This window comes from Corvus hawaiiensis, chromosome 2 (assembly GCF_020740725.1).
Source record: "Corvus hawaiiensis isolate bCorHaw1 chromosome 2, bCorHaw1.pri.cur, whole genome shotgun sequence".
Taxonomy (NCBI): Eukaryota; Metazoa; Chordata; class Aves; order Passeriformes; family Corvidae; genus Corvus; species Corvus hawaiiensis.
The window spans coordinates 61,704,380-61,722,780 of record NC_063214.1 but is presented as its reverse complement, the minus strand read 5'-3'; the positions used below and the strand labels follow the sequence as shown (position 1 = coordinate 61,722,780).

At 36.4% G+C, this 18,401-nt stretch overlaps 1 protein-coding gene across 1 annotated transcript in view; it reads right to left on the bottom strand.

Moving 5' to 3' along the window:
• The window catches only part of VWA8 (von Willebrand factor A domain containing 8), a 181,433-nt gene that overhangs the window by 85,460 nt on the left and 77,572 nt on the right, over positions 1-18,401 (bottom strand). The window contains exon 21 of the mRNA XM_048295381.1: positions 10,326-10,402. Within this exon, the coding sequence (XP_048151338.1) occupies positions 10,326-10,402 (77 nt within the window). The remainder of the gene's footprint in view (positions 1-10,325; positions 10,403-18,401) is intronic.

Genomic DNA, 18,401 nt, shown 5'->3' with positions numbered 1-18,401 from the left:
ACACCTGCTATTTAGGGACTAAATTCTCATATTGTATGTATCAGCCTACCTTCCTTATCAGTTAACATTTCTGGTTCAAGCCTATACAGTTGCAGATGCAGAAGAATTTTAAAATGTGTAAACCAAATGCTAGAGTATATGAAGGTCACAGTCACAGGTACTAATTAGTCAGAAATAACTCATGGAAAAATGTTCTGAGGAATTAATACAAGGTAAAAAGGGGAAAAATTTGTCAAATTTGAACTGTGATCTCTTTAAAGTAATAGGAAGGTGAGAAAATGAGAGGATCCAAGGAAAGCATAGACCAAGAACAATGTAAAGGAAGATGCATTACAGGATGCCTTACAGATCATAAATCTGCACTTAGGAGATAATGCAGGAAAAACAATAAACTGAACAGAACACATCAGGAAATTAAGATCTCTAGTGGTGCTGTGGATGGTCACAGGTGAAGATGCAAGAAAAGACAAAAATGTCAAATGATGTTTTACTGTAACATGAAACAGTTTATTTTACTTCTGCTGAGCTAATGACTTAATCCTCTGGCTCTGCAGAGATTACTTATAACCCCCTAATATGGAATACTAAATTGTGCTTAGTATTCTGTAATAACCAGCAGCCCACACAAATCCTTAGGACAATCTCATTCTTCAGAGAAGAGAGAATTGACAGATTTTTGGGGAAAATAAACATTGAAAGAGTTTACAGGTTGTTTAAATGCTATTACAAAAGTAGCATAATCAGAAAAAATACAGAAGGTATCAAACTAAAATAAAAATTGACATCCTGAATCTGTCTTCTCATTTTTTTCTTGTTTTATCTTTCTTCTACTTTGTTGATATTTGACCTTAATATTTAAGGAAATATATTGGGGGAGTTGCACTGTATTACAGAAGTTAAATATAAGTCAAATATTAATTCCATTGGCTTGATAACTTAAGTGTACGCAAATCTCCCGTATTTGCTTAGGCTATTACATTCAGACGTATATAAGAATGATTTTACAAGGGTTATTACAGATTAATGCTATTTTCCTTTTAGACTCATATGCTGTACACTTACACATCATTAATTTCTGTTCTTCAGAAACCTAACATGACCCAAACACAGTAAAGAATGGCTAAAAATAAATTGTCTCCTTAGGGCTTTTTCTTAAATTTACACTTTGTAATGAATTATGTAAATGTAAAGACACTGAAACATAGAAAGATAAAAATAGACTAAGTCTGAAATATTTTTGAACAACATGGCAAGCAGAATTTCCTAAATGTAAAATATGTCTGTCACTCAAAATTCCCACAGGAAAGGAACTAAAAACTCCAATTCACTTTCACTTAGTAATAATAGCACCTTAATATTTACTAACAGGCTCTAACAAAGACATGAATACCAAAATCTCCTAATTTAATCACATTTAGCACCCAAGACAAAAATAGGTCTGACACAAAGAAGCAAGACTGTAGGATTGTAGAAGTGAGTGAGAAAAGCTGTCTGACATACTGTCATCTTACTCAACTGAACCATTGCTCAATTTTGTCTTCGCCTGATTGTAAAATAAAAATAAGAAAAGCTCACTAATGTCTTTCTTAAGATTGTACTTTTATTTTTATCGAGGAAGCCATCTCACAAGTGCTCAATTTTAAAAAAAAAAGGAAGGAAAAAAAAGAAAAAAAAAATTCATTACTGAAATACAGCAACTCCTCTGACAGTACCACTCAATTCATAGTAGGACTTCTAAGAATTCTTCTCATGTTTTTTATTAGCTCGTATCACTGTCTTTTATTTATTTTTTGCCACTGCTGCATTATTTATGCTAAAGGCAGCTATTTCTGAGGTCTGCAGACTGACTCAAACATAGTACTGTGACAGTTTCTGTTTCACTGACAGCAATGCCTTCCTTCTGGAGGAGAACTATGAACTGAGTCAGGAGAAATTTCCATCAATTGCCGAGAGTTAGATGTTATCCTCTAGTTTAACAAAAGGTGCTCCAATGCTTTATTTTAAGATTTGAGTCCCCAGGAAGGCTTATGCTCAAATACAGGATACAGTGTCAGGGCCCCAGCTAACATCACAAACACTCACATTCCCTGGAATTACTCCATCTTGACAAGTGCAGAAGAATAGTCCTGGCTTCTGCATGTACTTACTCTGAGGCTAAAAGGGTAAGAGATTATCTGTGCAAGGCAACCTTGTGTTTTAGGGGTCTCTGCTCTTGGTAACAAGGTTACATAAACGAAGCTCAGGTTTGGCCTTCTTCTCATTCACCAAATGAAACTTTATGGTAGTTGAAAGGAAAAAGAAGAGATGTAGAATGTATGTTCTAGAAATTGTTCTTCATTTCTTTAAGGTATCTATTATCTAAATACCTATGTACATAGATATATATTCCTCCGCAATTGCATGTCAATCAGACCTGAATATACCCATCTGCTGTGACCTAATTTTAAAGAGTATTTGAAAAATAATTAGTCCAAAGGCCATTTGAAGCTGTTAATTGGTTAGTTAATCCACTGATGGATTATCCTGATGAAGAGCAGGCAATCTCAACACAAAGAATCAATCTGCATGCTTTTGACATTTACAAATTAATTTCTTTAGCCAACCCATCACAGAGCCATTGCACTGCATGATCTGACTGCTATGTTTAGGAAATTCTGAAATATCTGAAAAGCCATCCAGATGTCTCATTGCTCTGTTAAAAATGACCCAGCAAAGCCTTTCTGACTTATCTGTATGCACTGATAATTAAATCCACTAGGTTTTTTTTCCTGCTAGGCTGTGGCATCTAGTCAGCAGGACACAAGCTTGTTTAAAATGCAAGAAATTACTTGGACTACAAAAGTACTCATTACTCAGTATGACTGCAGGTTGGCAGAAAAAAGGCCAAAGGGAATTATGTTTAATTCATGTTATATGCTTAAATCTGAAGTTACACAATTACTTACATGTGATCCATCTGCCAAAACAAGATGCAAAATTCACTCACCCTAATTGGAAAATCCATAAATGGGGAACATGACACCCTGCAGCCTCCCTTATTGTTTGTTAGAATACATTTGATTGAGTAAACAGTGAGAAACTCTTACTTCAGGTTTAGAGGAAAATGAAAAAACAGCGTCTTCTACCTGAGCTATTTCTCCATAACAGCCATGCAGCAGGATATTAAAGCTGAATTCAATTCCTACAAAAAAGACAAATGAAGTAGCTTTCTAACACCTAGAATCTGACAATAGCAGTGCAAGTCAGCCACCTTACGAAAAGCTAACGTTGGAAACAGGGACCATCGGCTGGCATGAAATCTTGGAAGCTCTGCATTGCAACACTGTATTGACTGAAAATGTATTTAAGAAAACAACTAAAAAACAAGTAAAAAACCATAAAGACACCTATTATATAGTCAATACACTCAGTGCTTTACAACATAAATCTTCATGACAAAAATGTGTCATCACTTCTTTCCAAACATGAGCTACATGAAGAATAAAGCACACACAATAAAGTACAACATTAAAAGAAAATAATCTAAACATTCATGACTCATGAATCATGAGGATAAACTACCTTGATTTCCATTTTGTGGCTGCCAACAAACAAAAACACAACACCCCCCCACCTGTTTGCTATGTTCAACTGAAATAAACCAGTGCAGCTATAGAACACTTCCTTCAATAGCCCACTACAGAGGGCTTTTCTATATTGTTCGTTTTTAAAAACAGACCTGAAGAGCTATATCAGCATTTAAATTATTTCAGGTGGTCCTATAGTCTTTCAAGAGATGATAATCAAATGCAATTTTGAGAACAAGTACACTATAATTCTAATATCCACCTGTGTCTTTGGCAAAGGAAGATATTTCTTCTGAAAAAAACTTTTAAAATTAGAATTTAAAAAATCTGAAGTCAATAAAGCTGAAAGGGTAGTTTTAAATTATCTCAATAGGGGAAACAGATAATTAGATTTTATACTGATTACATGTGCTGAAAAAGAGGGAAAGAAAATTAAGATCTAAAGATTAATGGACAGTCTGCAGTAAGTATTGCTTGTAGGGACACCATAAGCTCATTTTCCTACCCCAAACTTCCCATTAATTTGATTGTTAAAGATCACAGCAAAATTACGTTTATTTTGAAAAGGATAACATATGCAAACTCAGGTAAGTTTTGGAAAAAAAAGATCATCAGATTACTATAATTTATTAGGGAACTGGAAAAGGCACAACACAAAATGTAGTAGATTTTTTAAATGAACCCTGTATCACATTTTCCAATCATCAGTCACTAGAATAAATATAGTAACTCTGACAGGAAGACGTGATATCAAATCAAGATGTGATAAGCAAATTCTTTGAAATGAAATGTATTGGGACACACAGAACAAGGTAGTGTGGTATCTTGTAAGAGAATAGTAAGATCATCAGATACAAAACAGAATTTCTACAGCAGTTAGTATTCCCTTGACAGTGTCAAACATCACATTTACAACAAAGACAAATTGCTTTAGTGTATATGTCAATGCTCAGAAAAATGAGTTATCTCAACTTGTAAGAAAAGATATCACATGGAGAAATAAGACTTAACATGGCTAATTTAGGGGTCATACCTGTTTTATCAAAAGCTAAGGAAGAAAACTTCCTATTTTCTCTATTTTCATGAAAAGGCATCACATGACATTTACAAGCTGTTCTTTTTTGACTTCATAGAGAGCAACCCTCATACACTAAAAAATATTCCCCCTTTTTGTCATATGACTCTATAAGGATTCATATTATCTTTTTTCACGATAAACTAATTTCGTAGATTATTTTCTTGATACACAGAAGGAGAACAATGGGACAGAACTAATAATTTCACAACTGCAGATTCACTGGGGTTTTGAGCAGCAGAAAATCCACTCATAGCCATCAATAAATTATTGATGAAGACTACACTGCAGTCTACTCATCAAAAGCTTCTATTTCTGTAAGTGATGGTGATGTTCTTATGCAGATCTACATACTGAAAATAATGCATTAGACTTGAAGTTGACTAGCTTTACTTATCATGACTTCAGTGGCCACATCTGTAGCAGCTCAGGGGAGGGATCCAGTTCTGCCACTAGCTAAGAGTAACCAAGTTCCACAGAAAAGGATCAGTACTCTTTATTCCTGGACATTTTCAATTGTATAGAGGAATGCCTGTGATAGACAGTCTGCAGAGGAGATTGCGGGCTCCAAATTTTCTGTTTCCTACAGCTAATCTGTGGCCAACACAGCATGAAGCTGGAAACATATCTGAGAAACTTCTGCTTAACAACCACTCATTATTTACATGCATATCATAACAATAAATAAATGATCTAGAAGTTATCAAATTTATCTCATTACACACTGTTTTCTGAAAACAATGCTGAGTCTGAAGCTGTTTCCTAATTTCCACAACTTTAACTACCGTTCCTACTGACACATTTGAGCATCAGCTAAGGACAGTGCAAATGGTCTCCCCACATGCAACAACCACTGCTGGATTACATAATTTTATGAAGATAAGATAAACTCATTTTAACTTTTTTCTTTTTGGAAGACACATTACTATGACATCCCCAGAACAAAAGCTAGCTGGGGTCATCCAGCTGCTACCTTGCAGAAATTGTTGCTAAATCACAGAATCAGAGTGGTTGAGGTTGGAAGGCACCTCCAGAGGTCATCTAGTCCAACTCGCCTGCTAAAGCAGGGTCACCTAGAGTCAAAGTACTCAAGATAGTGTCCAGTGTCCAGATTTTGAATATCTCAAAAAATCAAGGAGTGCAATGTATACCAAAAGAAAAGGTTTTGACACAGAAAAATGAATGTCATGCCTTCCCGAACCTAGCAAACATGTTTCTTAGAACACAGATGCTCTTTCTGCAATTGATTTTTTGTAAAGGGACTATCAAGACAGAGAGGATTTTGTTTGCTGTCAGAGCAATTAGGAGCACAACTCATGCTGGTAGATGATAATTTCAGAGATTTCATGTTACCAGTAGCTCTTTTTAGCTATGTGACTTAAAGCAAATCCAACACCAGCAGAACAGAGGTGGCAGCCTTCACAGGTCTTGAGGTGACACTGTGTGTTCTCCCCAGTATTTTTCCAGTTGTTTTTAGTTGCCTAAATTAGAATATCAGAATAAATTACACATAATATTTTTTCATTTTTTTATGCTTTTGATTAAAGTGTAGCAGTGTATTTTGATGAATGCTGAGATAACAACGTATGACTCCAAAAACTTGATGTATATATATGAATCCATATGCCTACACATTTAGAACCTTATTTATACCACCAGAAACTACCACAAAAATTGTGCCACTCAAGTTTACATCTTCCTAGTCAGAGCCTAGGCTTTAGGAAACTTTCTAACAGAAGTCTCTTCACAATCAAAATAAACCACAGAACCCCCACAAAACCAAAAAAACCCTGAACAAAACCAAAAATTCCTTCCAAAATCCCCAAACTGGAACAACAGATCAAGCTTGCACTGAAAACAAAAGGATAAATGCTGTAGTTCTGTAATATAGTCAAGACAAAAATAGTAACTGCAAGGAGGAGAAATAATTCTAATTGAAATATAAAAAACAGCCTTAAAAAACTTAATTTCAAATAGATGCAAACTTAAATGTTTAAATGACAAATAAAGAACATCTTACTCCAGCATAACCATTCTTTGTGTGCAATTAGTTACTAATTTGACGATAAGAGAAGTAAAATTTGTCTTTTCTTTCTTTGATTGTATCAAAGAAGACAACAATTTAAAGTCCATGATACTCTCTTCTGACATTTTTATGTAGGAGAGCTGGGAGCTTACAGTTTTATACTTATCTATTACTCTCATCAGTGCTAAGAAGAATTTTACAGTCTTAACAGGGTGTATGCTCTTGCCTGAGTCTTCTCTAAAGTTTTACTTTTTTTTCTTCCTTTTGTGGAATTTTCTTAGTTTTAGAGACTTTGTAATTCAAAGCAAGATATTGTTATGAGGAATAAAAAAAGCAAGATCTAATAAAACTTAAACATACAGTAATGAACGATAAAGCAAGATATCCTCTTGAGGGGAAGCAGAGGGGCAGGCACTGAACTCCTTCCTTGTGGTACCCAGTGACAGGACCCAAGGAAATGGCCTGAAGCTGTGTCAGGGGAGGTTTAGATGGGCTATCAGGAAAAGGTTCTTCACCCAGAGGGTGTTTGGGCACTGGAATAGGCTCCCCAGGGAAGTGGTCACAGTGTGACTGAACTCAAAAAGAATTTTGACAAAGCTCTTGGGCAGATGGTGTGACTGCTGGGGATGGTCCTGTGCAGGGCTGGGAGTTGGACTTTGATGATCTTTGTGGTTCTCTTCCAACTCAGGATATTCTATGATTCTATGATTATCAGTTTCCACGAAAATTATTTCCCTGATTTAATGAAATACCAATTTAGTCTACCAAATTTAACTTTTAGTTTTTTCTTTCCACATCACTCATTGGAGAGATAGTAAAAGTAGTAACAGAAAGATTCATAAAATAATGAGTTCACTAATTTAGGAGCAACACAAATACTTGACTCTGTTACATTAACTTGGAGAACATCAAATTTTCTTACAGACAGTTTCTTAGTTACTGGCTGTAAAAACAGCACATGTTTAATTTCTATAAAGAACTCTTAGAATTTCTTTAATATTAGACAAGATAAAGCTGTTGTTTATTCTGTAACATGTAGACAGTGTCCTGGGTGAACAAAATGGAGACAACCATACCAGGAGGGTAAACAAAATTTAGGTTTTCTCCGCTGAAACTTACTCTTGTAGGAAAGGAGTGACAGGGAAAACCTGGCAGATGAAAGTTCTTCCTTAACACAGAAAAGCAGCAAACTTCTTTATAAGTGCAGTCCTAGGAAGAGGCTGTGCTGAGCCTATGCCGTATTACCTGTTTCCATAACCCCACAATTAATGCAATCAGAAAACTGGTCAACTCCTGATCAGCTCCTAATATTAGGAAGTACACAAGAGGAACCAGCCAGTATTTTGAATAATTTCTAAGCACACATTTTTCTTAATTTCTGTCATTACTGAATCTAATTGCAGCTTCCTTCCATTAAGATATTCTGCTTTATGGTACCAAAATGATTTATAAGACTTACAAACTTCAGGAATATAAAACTTTCCAATAAGGTGCTGATGGTATGGATGAGGCATGGATGAGGTATGAAAGGTTAAGAGAAAGGATTTATAACCTCCGTAAGCAATCAAAACCTTTAGGTCAGGCTGACCCTTCCCATGTGAATCAGTTGCAGAGCAAGTAAATATAGATGTCAGAAAGAAAGTTTAAGGAAAAACACACTCCATTTTCTGTCTTTTATCTCCTCTCATCATCTTGAAGTACAAGACATAAAATATGAGATTTTAAAATTACTCCTGGTAAAAGTTTATTGCCACTAAGGTAAATACTCCCTGCTTGAATGTCATTGAACACAGGTAGAGTTAGAGCAGCAGAACTCCTTATACTCTTTCATCAATACAGTAAAAAAATCTCCAAACCAACAAAAAACCTCACCCTAACCAATTTGTCAAGATCTGTAATTCAGGTATACAAGCACCATTAAAAGCAGTATATTTAGAAATGTTTTCCTTGGCATGCTTAAAGGTATTTATGGTAGCTAGCTAGGAAATCTGAAGAAACACACAGGGCTATCAAAGATGTAGTGCACATTCTAGAATATTTTCTAATAAAGTACATCTAAGCCATAAGCTAGTGACTGAATTTCCCCTACAAAGTATGTAAAAGCTTACTAGAGAACTGTTTGGGTTTTTTGTAAACTTGGTCTTACTTTGTTTTGCAGTCCAGAAGAGTGCACTAACAATACTGTAATCCTTGTTTAAACACCCTGTAAAGTTTAACCAAAATATTATATAGACTGAGTTCTTCACACAGTATTTCAAAATGCTACCCAGGAAATAGAAATTTCTGATTTTTCTATATTTGCGAATTATTTTTGCAAAACTGCATAGCATTGCTCATAATTTTCTGCTTCATTTTCTACTTCTGCCTATCTCTAAACCCCTTAGTACCTTACAGAGACTATGGAACATTGTACTGGCAAGACAATAAATGCACACTTTTTTCCTAGTGATGTATCAACTAGCATGCTGTAATTCGTACATTCTACAGCCCCATGAACACCCCAAACATGGTGCTTATACAACTGAGCTATATGAATTCATATTAAAGCACTGTTCTGCTTCATCACATCTCACTGGAGAACACACAGAAAGACAGAAGTACTGTAGTACTTTGTGACATAATTGAGATTGCAAAAATGACAGTGTGTTTTATCCAGACAGAGTGGGTGGCTGCTGCAAGCACGAAAGTTAACACAAAGCTGAAAGTAGGAGGTCACAAAAGCAGTATTTCACATAGAAGTGATGGAAGTATAGAAGAGGCAGAATAAAGGAAAACAGCAGTAGAAAAGTAATGAGATAGAGCCATCCAGGTATCAAGAATACAAATACAAGACATTTGAAGACAAAAAGCTGGGTGAGAAAGTGAGAGAGAAAGTGTTACAGACACCATGTTGTTAATGGGCAAAATACCAAAGATCAACATTTTTATTAGCACTATTTACAAAACAGTGATTATGGAAAGAGACATGGTGATGAAGCTAGGAAATTGAAGACAAAGAGATAAAGATTAGGAATGAAGCTGAAATGGGATTCAGTTCAACTGAAAATGAGTCTTCTAAACATATTTATTCCTTATTTCAGTTCATTGGTTTCAAGTTCATGTCATAAAAAGTAGGCAGATGATTTCCTATTATTTCAGCTTTTGAATTGTCTTCAGTTGGTTTATTGTCTTGAAGTCTGTTTTTTAACTTGTGATGTAATTTTCTAATCTAAACTTCTATGGGTGAGAAAGAAATACATGCACTTAGCAGAAGTGCCAAAGGAAAAAAGCCAAAAAGCCTTTACTATGTAAAATGTTTCTTTTCTGATGAGTGATATAGTCAAACAACTTTTCCCTCACACAGTACCTCATGCTTAGGGAAATCTCTCCAGAATGACAGCAAAATATTAATAGTTTTTTGAACGAAGTTTAACATCAGCACACTTTGACTTCTACTTCCTCATGTATCAATGCGATTGCATCACATTCTTGTACCCACTCCTCAACCTGTCAGCTTACTGCGTCTTCCAGACACATTTCTGTGGTCTATGTGCCACTTAGCATAATAGGGAGTCTTTGTTCAAACAGTAAGAACACACTAAACTTCAGAAACATGAGTTTTAATAACATGAGAAGTTTTACTAAAACCACAAAGTACGGAAATCTAACACATTCTTACCTATGCAGCTGTAAATACTCTCTGGGTCTGTTTAAAAGGTGAAGGAATCTGTCAACAACCTTGTTTTTCCCAACACCCTGCAGTAAACAAATACAGTATTAAGACACAATACAGATGTACATATTTAAAAGTTATAAAGACAGAAAAGCGAACTTTCCAAAACTGTCAAAATACTCTCCGTACTCCTTTATAAGTAAATACAACTTCAATCTATTTCAGAAAATTCTGAACACACATTGATTATATGTTTTTTATTTTATATAATTCACAAAATACTTACCTGTCTTACTAGAAATAACCAGAAATACGACTGTGTCCCCAAATTTATGTCACACATGCTGAACATCCTTTAACTAACCCAAGTTTTTCCAGCCTTTTTATTTCACAAAGGTATTGCAATGCCAATGCTAGGAAGTTGTCTTGTACTTAAGAGGAAAAGTTAATTCTTGGTGGTCATAGGAAACATCCTGGAACTGTCACACGGAATTTGGGCACAGCCTTGGTGATAGTTGCTGATCCCATTCCACTGAAGTTACCAAAAGAGACGCAGATGGAATCAGAATTCAGCTGGAGACAAAATTGATCTATAACTCTATTGCAGGATGTCTGCACTTGCAAGCTGTGCAAAATGATGACAGTGAATTAGGTGTTGCCAACACCCTGGGGTGCCCTATAAAAGCATTTTGGGAACTGCTATATCAATCCAGGTCTAACCTGGTCACAGGGAAGAAGTTATCAAAGAACATGAATTAGGTGGGCTGATGGAGAACATACTCCACTTCAGTCTCATCCTAAGAGAGATGAGTATGTATCGAACTGCAGTAAGGAGATTCCCTTCAAAAGTACATTCTAGATCGGGTCTGAAATGCTAATGTAGATGCAGACCAAGATGACAGTCACATGCAGAAATTCTTATTCCTCCTGCAAGGATGTGGCTGCAGACCTGAAAGTTCAGAATGCCAGTGAGAGTGCTAAAGGTTGCAAAGAAAAAGGAAAAGAAACAGTAGAAAGAAAAGCTCAGTTATAGCCGAGCCAAAAGCTGTTCAACAAGACCCAGTCCCTCTGCTGAGATCCTCACTCCGATTGCATGAATGCATCTAGTAGTTCACACCAGTGTAAAGAAGATAAATATAACCCAAAGAAAGATTAAAGAGATTAGACTAAACCAATCTGAGATTCACTAATCTGTTTCACTTGGCACTGAATCAGAATAGGAGCCTTCAGAGCTGCAAGTTATGACATTTATGACTGTAAGTTCTAGCGGAGTGATGGTAACTGCCAGCTGCAGAATTGCAAACTGTTTAAGCTTCTTAAAATGGGACCACAGTCTCTCTTCTGACTACATTTGTAAGAATGGCAAATCAGGCACATATGTATAATAGTTGAAATCACAGAAGCAGAGTTCTCACCATGAGAGCAGAGGAAAAAATACTGCAGAGGAGACAAAAATAGAACTACCTACATTCTACTGCAGACTTGACTCTAACACAGAAGAGCCAACTCTGTTAGTGCTCTGCCACACGCCTCCTCACAAATCTTCTTCCATCTGACTCTTCAGAAGAATCTACAGCTTTACATAGGTGTAGTAAGAAGCTGCAACACACTTAACACTTTTCACCAGTAGTTTCTGAAAACTGTCACCTGAAACAGTTCTCTACTGTTGTGAAGGGGGATGAAATTGTGCTCACAGGTTCTTGCAGGAACTTACAGGACATACCCATTTGGGGGGAAATATGCAAGTTCAGAAATTTTATCAAAGACATTAAAAGACATTAACCAGAAACAGGCTAAGAATCCCCTAGTGGTGCACACAGACAGTTTTATTCATGTATGTTTCCTGCTACTTGCAGTCAGATACTTAAATCATAAATGGGTGAATAAACAGGAATACTCCTAATGTCAAACACAAAACACCCATGCTGAAAGCAGCTTCCTTTTCTAAGAGAGCTAAAGATGGCTGGGCAGATGTCTGCACACAGTTTCTGTACCCATCCCAAGCAGATTGCGTATCCTGTTTCAGTGCAGAGTGGGACTCCAGCCAGCTGTGGCAAGTACAAAGATGATGAAATAGATCAACATATTGAATCAATGCAAAACATACTTAATATTAAACAAAGTGGTTACTGTAATTTTAAAAATATGGCTTTCATGTGCATTAACTGAAAGTGCATGTGGTTTTTATGTTTATGATAGATTCTTAGAATTCTGCCTGAAAAAAAATATTTTCCCAACTATAAAATAACACTGCTAGCATTTTTCTTCCTCTCCCATTCCAGTAGAAAGAGAAGCAAACAACTGGTTTTGCATATTTCTTGTTATCATCAAGTGTATTAAGAGGAGAGCACCTCACTTCTGAGAACCCTCAGAGGAACAAGCATGGTGCAGGGCAACTGTGGAGGAAGGAAAAGAGCACAATTACCAAAGTAACCCAGTGAAGTCAATGGCAGCTGTGCCATGACCACATCTCACCCCTTCTTCATTTTCATCTGTGCATCTCGCCGCACTCTCCACATATCTCCTTTTATTTAATTTTAAGTATACTTCAATTTCAGAACATCATGCATTTTTTAAAAGGTGCATGCAGTATTTAAAAGCCAAAAGGCATTCCCACCAGGTTTTAGCTATTATAAACAAGTTAACATTGCCCAACTTCTAGACTGAACTGCTTCAGAGGGTACATTGTGTGCCTTCACAGAGGTTGTGGTGTACCACATAAAATCTTTGGCTGGCAACAGTAGCTGGAGCAAAGTTCACGTCAAAGCTTTTTGATTCCATCCCTCTACATTCCTACTTGATGACAAGTTACCACTCCTCTTTGTCTCAGCTACTCCACTGAGAAGTCACAATATAATAGAAGGGAAGGAAGAGACCAAAGATATTCAGAAGGCTCTTTAGCACCACTAAGAAACTGCAAAAAAAAGAGCTTGGATGAGTTTGTTCCTTAAGTACTATGCATTAGTGTAAGGCCAAGAAGAGCAGGTTTGTTCCAAATTCACCTGACCTCCATGAGATAAAGAGTCCATGTATTTGTCTTCTTCAGGCAAACAAGAAATGTGGAAAAAGCTAGCACATTTTGGAAAAACAACCTCCAAACCAACTCTAGTTACAGGCACCTCAGAAACAAGAAATTACAAAAACAGCAACAAAGTCACCCTCCTTCGCCATGACTGCCAAGGATCAAGCTGGATCTTTTGGACACCCACACAGCTAGCAGTAAACTATTTGAGCACGAATAACCTGAACTACCTTTCATACGAACATACTAAAAGACTGAGTTGAATGTGGATTGGATTCAGAAAATAATCTCATATAATTTTGCAATTATTGCAGCCTAAGGTAACGTTCAGAGGACAAGCCAGTTTGCCATTAACACTTGCTGCGTGCTATTTATATACACACTATTGCAGTCACTTAATTTAACAGAAATACAAACATATGTTAATTAGAGAGAAAAGAACATCTGTGTTGGTGTTTCAGCTGAATGGAATAAAAATACTTCAGAAAGCAAATATTAGACAATTTTTACTTCACCAGACATATGGGACAACTGAAATAGAAAAATGGGAAGTAAATATCTGCACTAATGAATAACAAACAAGAAATTATGCAATTAGAAGTCAAAATAATCCCTTAGTTAAAAAGCCTTCTAACTGACATTGTAAGTCATTCATACCAAGGATGAAATGACCTAATCTCCTAGCAGAAACTGCCGTTTCAAATATAAACAAGATTATTACAAGTCTCAGCAGGCATTTTTCAATTCAGGATGCAGACCTGATAGTAGTGGGACAAATTTATCCCCTGCACAGCCCAAATAAAGTCAATAAAGTTATAGTCCAAAGGAACTGGACCCAACTTGTTGAAATTAACAGTCTGCCTCTTAGCAAAAAAAACCCCAAACTAAACCATGCTGCCTCATTTTTATTTTCTTCTAAATGATTTGCAGACCTTGCTTGAAGCAGCTAAACAGGTTGCCATGTTGTGTTCTTCAGTACTGCCCTTCAGCTAAACCACTGCAATCACACCTTCTCCATATGAGAGCACAGCTGTTGTGCAGAGCAGAGCACCTGTTTCATTACAAAAGAATGAAACAAATTTTGAAACTGGTAAAAAAGCAGTTTATCACTTTTTCACCTTAGGAAATTGAATTTTATAATTAATTTAAAAATTGCATTATTAGAGAATGAAAGACAAATTTGACTTAACAAAAAATTTTAGTACACAGAACCCTCATGTCAAAGTCCTCTGTTTCTAACTGCATAGAAAGTGTTGCATTATCATTATCACAGAAACTTTTGGCTGAACAATGAAAATAAAGAAAATGAGAACACTTTTGATAATGCACAGTTTCCAGCACTGGGTCTGGCACCAAACCACCTTCCATGGCCACAGCTTGCCTGTTTCTGCCAAACAAAGACATTTGCAATGCATGTATTTTGGTTGAGGCTGCAATTTTTAGACCAGAGGAAGTATCTCTGGTTTTCTAAAAAAAAAGTACTGTTATCAGCAAAGCAACAAGCAGTACCTACACAGAATTACTTCACACACTCCAGCTGTTATGAAGCCCTGCTTGGAACACATGTGAATAACGCATTTTAATAACTGCAGAAGGTGTGGCACCAGCAAACACTAGACATTGCTACCAGACGACCACTGCAATCGATCCTATCATTGCTACCGTGCCTGAATGTTAGCAACAAACCTAAATAGTTGTGCAAAAGCAGTGGTGATTTTAAATCTTGCCCCAGCTGCAATCTACATATTTATCAGTTACAACAGTAAGTGTTCTGTGGTTTAGTATTGCATTTTTTTTATTATGAGTTTATCATCTGGGGCATACAAAAATTATAGCAACAGCAAAATAAGAAAATTTCATACTAAAAATCAACTTAATTCCCTGATAGGAATCATGAATGGAGTGATTTGGATACATCTCTGACTGTAGTTCTAGATAAGCTTGTAGAGTTTATGCCTTTTTCTGACTTTAAGTACAACCAGAGCCCTTCAACCCAGAGCCCTGTCAGGTTAAATACAATCTTTATACTTCCAGTGAGATAAGACAACTGTGGTCCAATGGAGAGGAGCATATGAAAAGTTCATGATGGAAAGAATCTGTGAGAAGAAATATCCAAAAGAAAAATCAATTCATGGTTTCTTTTTTAATTCTGGTTCTTCAGTTTAATGTATAAAGGCAGAAAGCAATACTGTAAGCAAAGACACATTTAAAAAACATGCCTATTCTCCTATGTGTACACACTGTCACGACTGTACCAAGTCAAAGAGAAATATTTTCTGAGTTTTCCACAGCTGTCATACCTAATTCCCTAGACAAGAAATATTGCAGTATTTGGCCCAATTTAGCTCATTTGGAGCTCAGTTTCTTCATGCTCACAATAATAATAAAAAATTGGTTTAGGATAGTACATTCTTGACTTGCAGAGGAAACTGCCTATTTTTAAACGAGTTTAAGCAGGAAAACAAGACCTTTACTTCTAGAAAAGTTGAAATGCCAAGAATTTGCTATTTCAAGTTTTTTGATGACCGATATTATTATACTCTCAGTTTTTACTTAATTCAATTTCACAATGAGTTAGGAATAAAAATATTATATTAGAAGAAAAGCTCTAATCAAGCATGTCATTTTAAATATCTTTAAGAAAAACTCAATCATTTGTCCTACTAAATTCTTCAAAAATAAAATAAATTGCTAGTGCAAGCCCAAGAATTCATGTAAGTTGATCTCTCAGTTAAAGAAAGGCAGCAGAAAGCATGAAATTACATTCTTCCATCAGGGAAATATATTAGCAAATGTACCAGAAAGCCATTACATTTCTAAGTTCTTTTAACCACAGAATGTTTGGGGCTGGAAGGGACCTCCATCTAGTCCAACTGCCCCGCCAAAGCAGATTCACCTACAGCAGGTTGCACAGGATCACATTCAGGAGGGTTTTGAGTATCTCCAGGGAAGGCGACTCCATGGCCTCTCTGGGCAGCATGTTCCAATGCCTTGTCACTTTCACAGTACAGAAGTTTCTCCTCATATTCAGATGGAACTTCCTGTGCTTCATTTTGTGCCTTCTGCTCTTGTCCTATTGCTGAGCACCAGTGAAAAGAACTGGGCCCCATTGTCTTGACATCCACCCTTAAGTATTTGCATACATTGACAAGATCTTCTCCAAGCTAAACAGGCCCCACTCCCTCAACCCTTCCTCATAAGAGAGATGCTTCAGTTCACTCATCACCTTCATAGCCCTCCGCTGGACACAGTAGTCATAATTAATGAATTTCTGATAGTCTACTTACTGTTGGCTCACATCAACACTTTTAACAAGTGCTTCCAGAGTTTCTTTCAGATTATTCACAACATTTAGCACCTTCATAGAATTCTTCATTCTACTTCTGAACAACTCACTCAATAAATCATGGCAACACAGTGATGCCAAATAAAATAACTTCAATTTTGCTTAGCATGCTGTTGGGTTTTTTAGAATTTCAAGGCAATAAAATAATTCAGAACTGAGATGGTTGTGAGCCTTCTCTATCCAGAAAGCCACAGATCGAACGTAACTATAAATACTATGTTTGGTATCTTCAAAGACAGCTCGTTGTTGCCAAGACCTCACCTATGACTAACAAAGGTGAAAGCATCCAACACATCTCTTTACATAACTTCCAAATTAAACAATCTGGGAAATGTTATATTTAACACTTAAAATTGTGAGACAAAATAAAACCATTTCAGCCACTTTTACAGTGGCTGTGAAAGGTTTTCCACACAGACAAATTCTACTTACTAACAGTTCTTCTTGCATTTGCCAAAGAAAATCCAAGGAGACAGTAAAAGATACCAAGTAGTGGCCAATCCATGAACTGCACATTGTCCATCAGGAAAAATATCACAAAAACACAGCCTAAAAATTCTTGGTAGTAAGAATCACTACTCCAGTCTGTCTCATGAAGCTCCAAAGCCACTGCAAGAACTGTCTTTAATGAGTACGTAAACAGTCACTGCAACATTTGGAATAAGTGGGGGCTCTTGCCTGTTCTTTGCCTGCTGGTGTGAGTAACACGCAGCATCTCACTCTCAGCCAAAGAAGAAGCTGCTTTGCAGCTGCTTTGCAAAACTACAGGTTGTCATAGACAGTCTCATTCATACTCAGACTACAGGCTCATTCAGGAAGCAATATCAGAAGCCATATTTAAAGCACTGGCATGTCATTTACTGGAAAGCTATTTCATAGCTGAAAAATTGTATCCATCCACTGAACTCAAAGAAACCTGTTTGTTTGTATATGAAATGGAAACACATTCCAGTTACCACCCCAAGTAAATCATCAACCACTGTAAACAAATATTCGGACAAAGCCATAAAACATAAATGTAAAACATTTATGCTGTGAAATCCTGGGCCATGTAAGCCCCAGGGAACAAGCACGAATGGAGTGTTGTAAAGTAGTTTACTTCAGAAGCTGAGCACTTCTAAAAATATCTGCTGGTATCTAACACTTGTCTTCAAACTCTCCTCGGTTTCATTAAGAAAGCCAGTCCTTAACATCCACCAAGATAACTGAATTATAATTTACTGATACTAATTGTCAAAGTCTGTATCTTGAAAACAATCTTGGTAAAAGGACTCATCAGCCAGCTCTTAGCTATATAGAAGAAAGCACATCTACAGATTTTGAAAAGACAGAGGTCTTAAGCTAACAGGAATTTTGTCTGTGTACATGTGTTCTGAAAATGAAAGAGGCAATGGTGGAAAACCACATTTAGTCAACCAACTAAAACCAAATCTAGACTCTAAAAGAAAGACTGCAGGTCAAGCTTGCACATTAAATCCCAGTTGAATGGAGATACTCACACAGTCATCATTTTGAAGGACCAAATTATGTCCTAAGGCAAACTCATTTAAATATCTAGGAAATGACACAAGCATTCAAAGGGATGTTAGTCATATGTTTTGAAATACCCAGGTTCAGAGCATTTGAATTTTTAGTTATTACACTGAATTCCATGATTCATTCATTCATTCACTAACAAGAAGTTTAACAGAAATGAACTCAAACCAGTACTTTG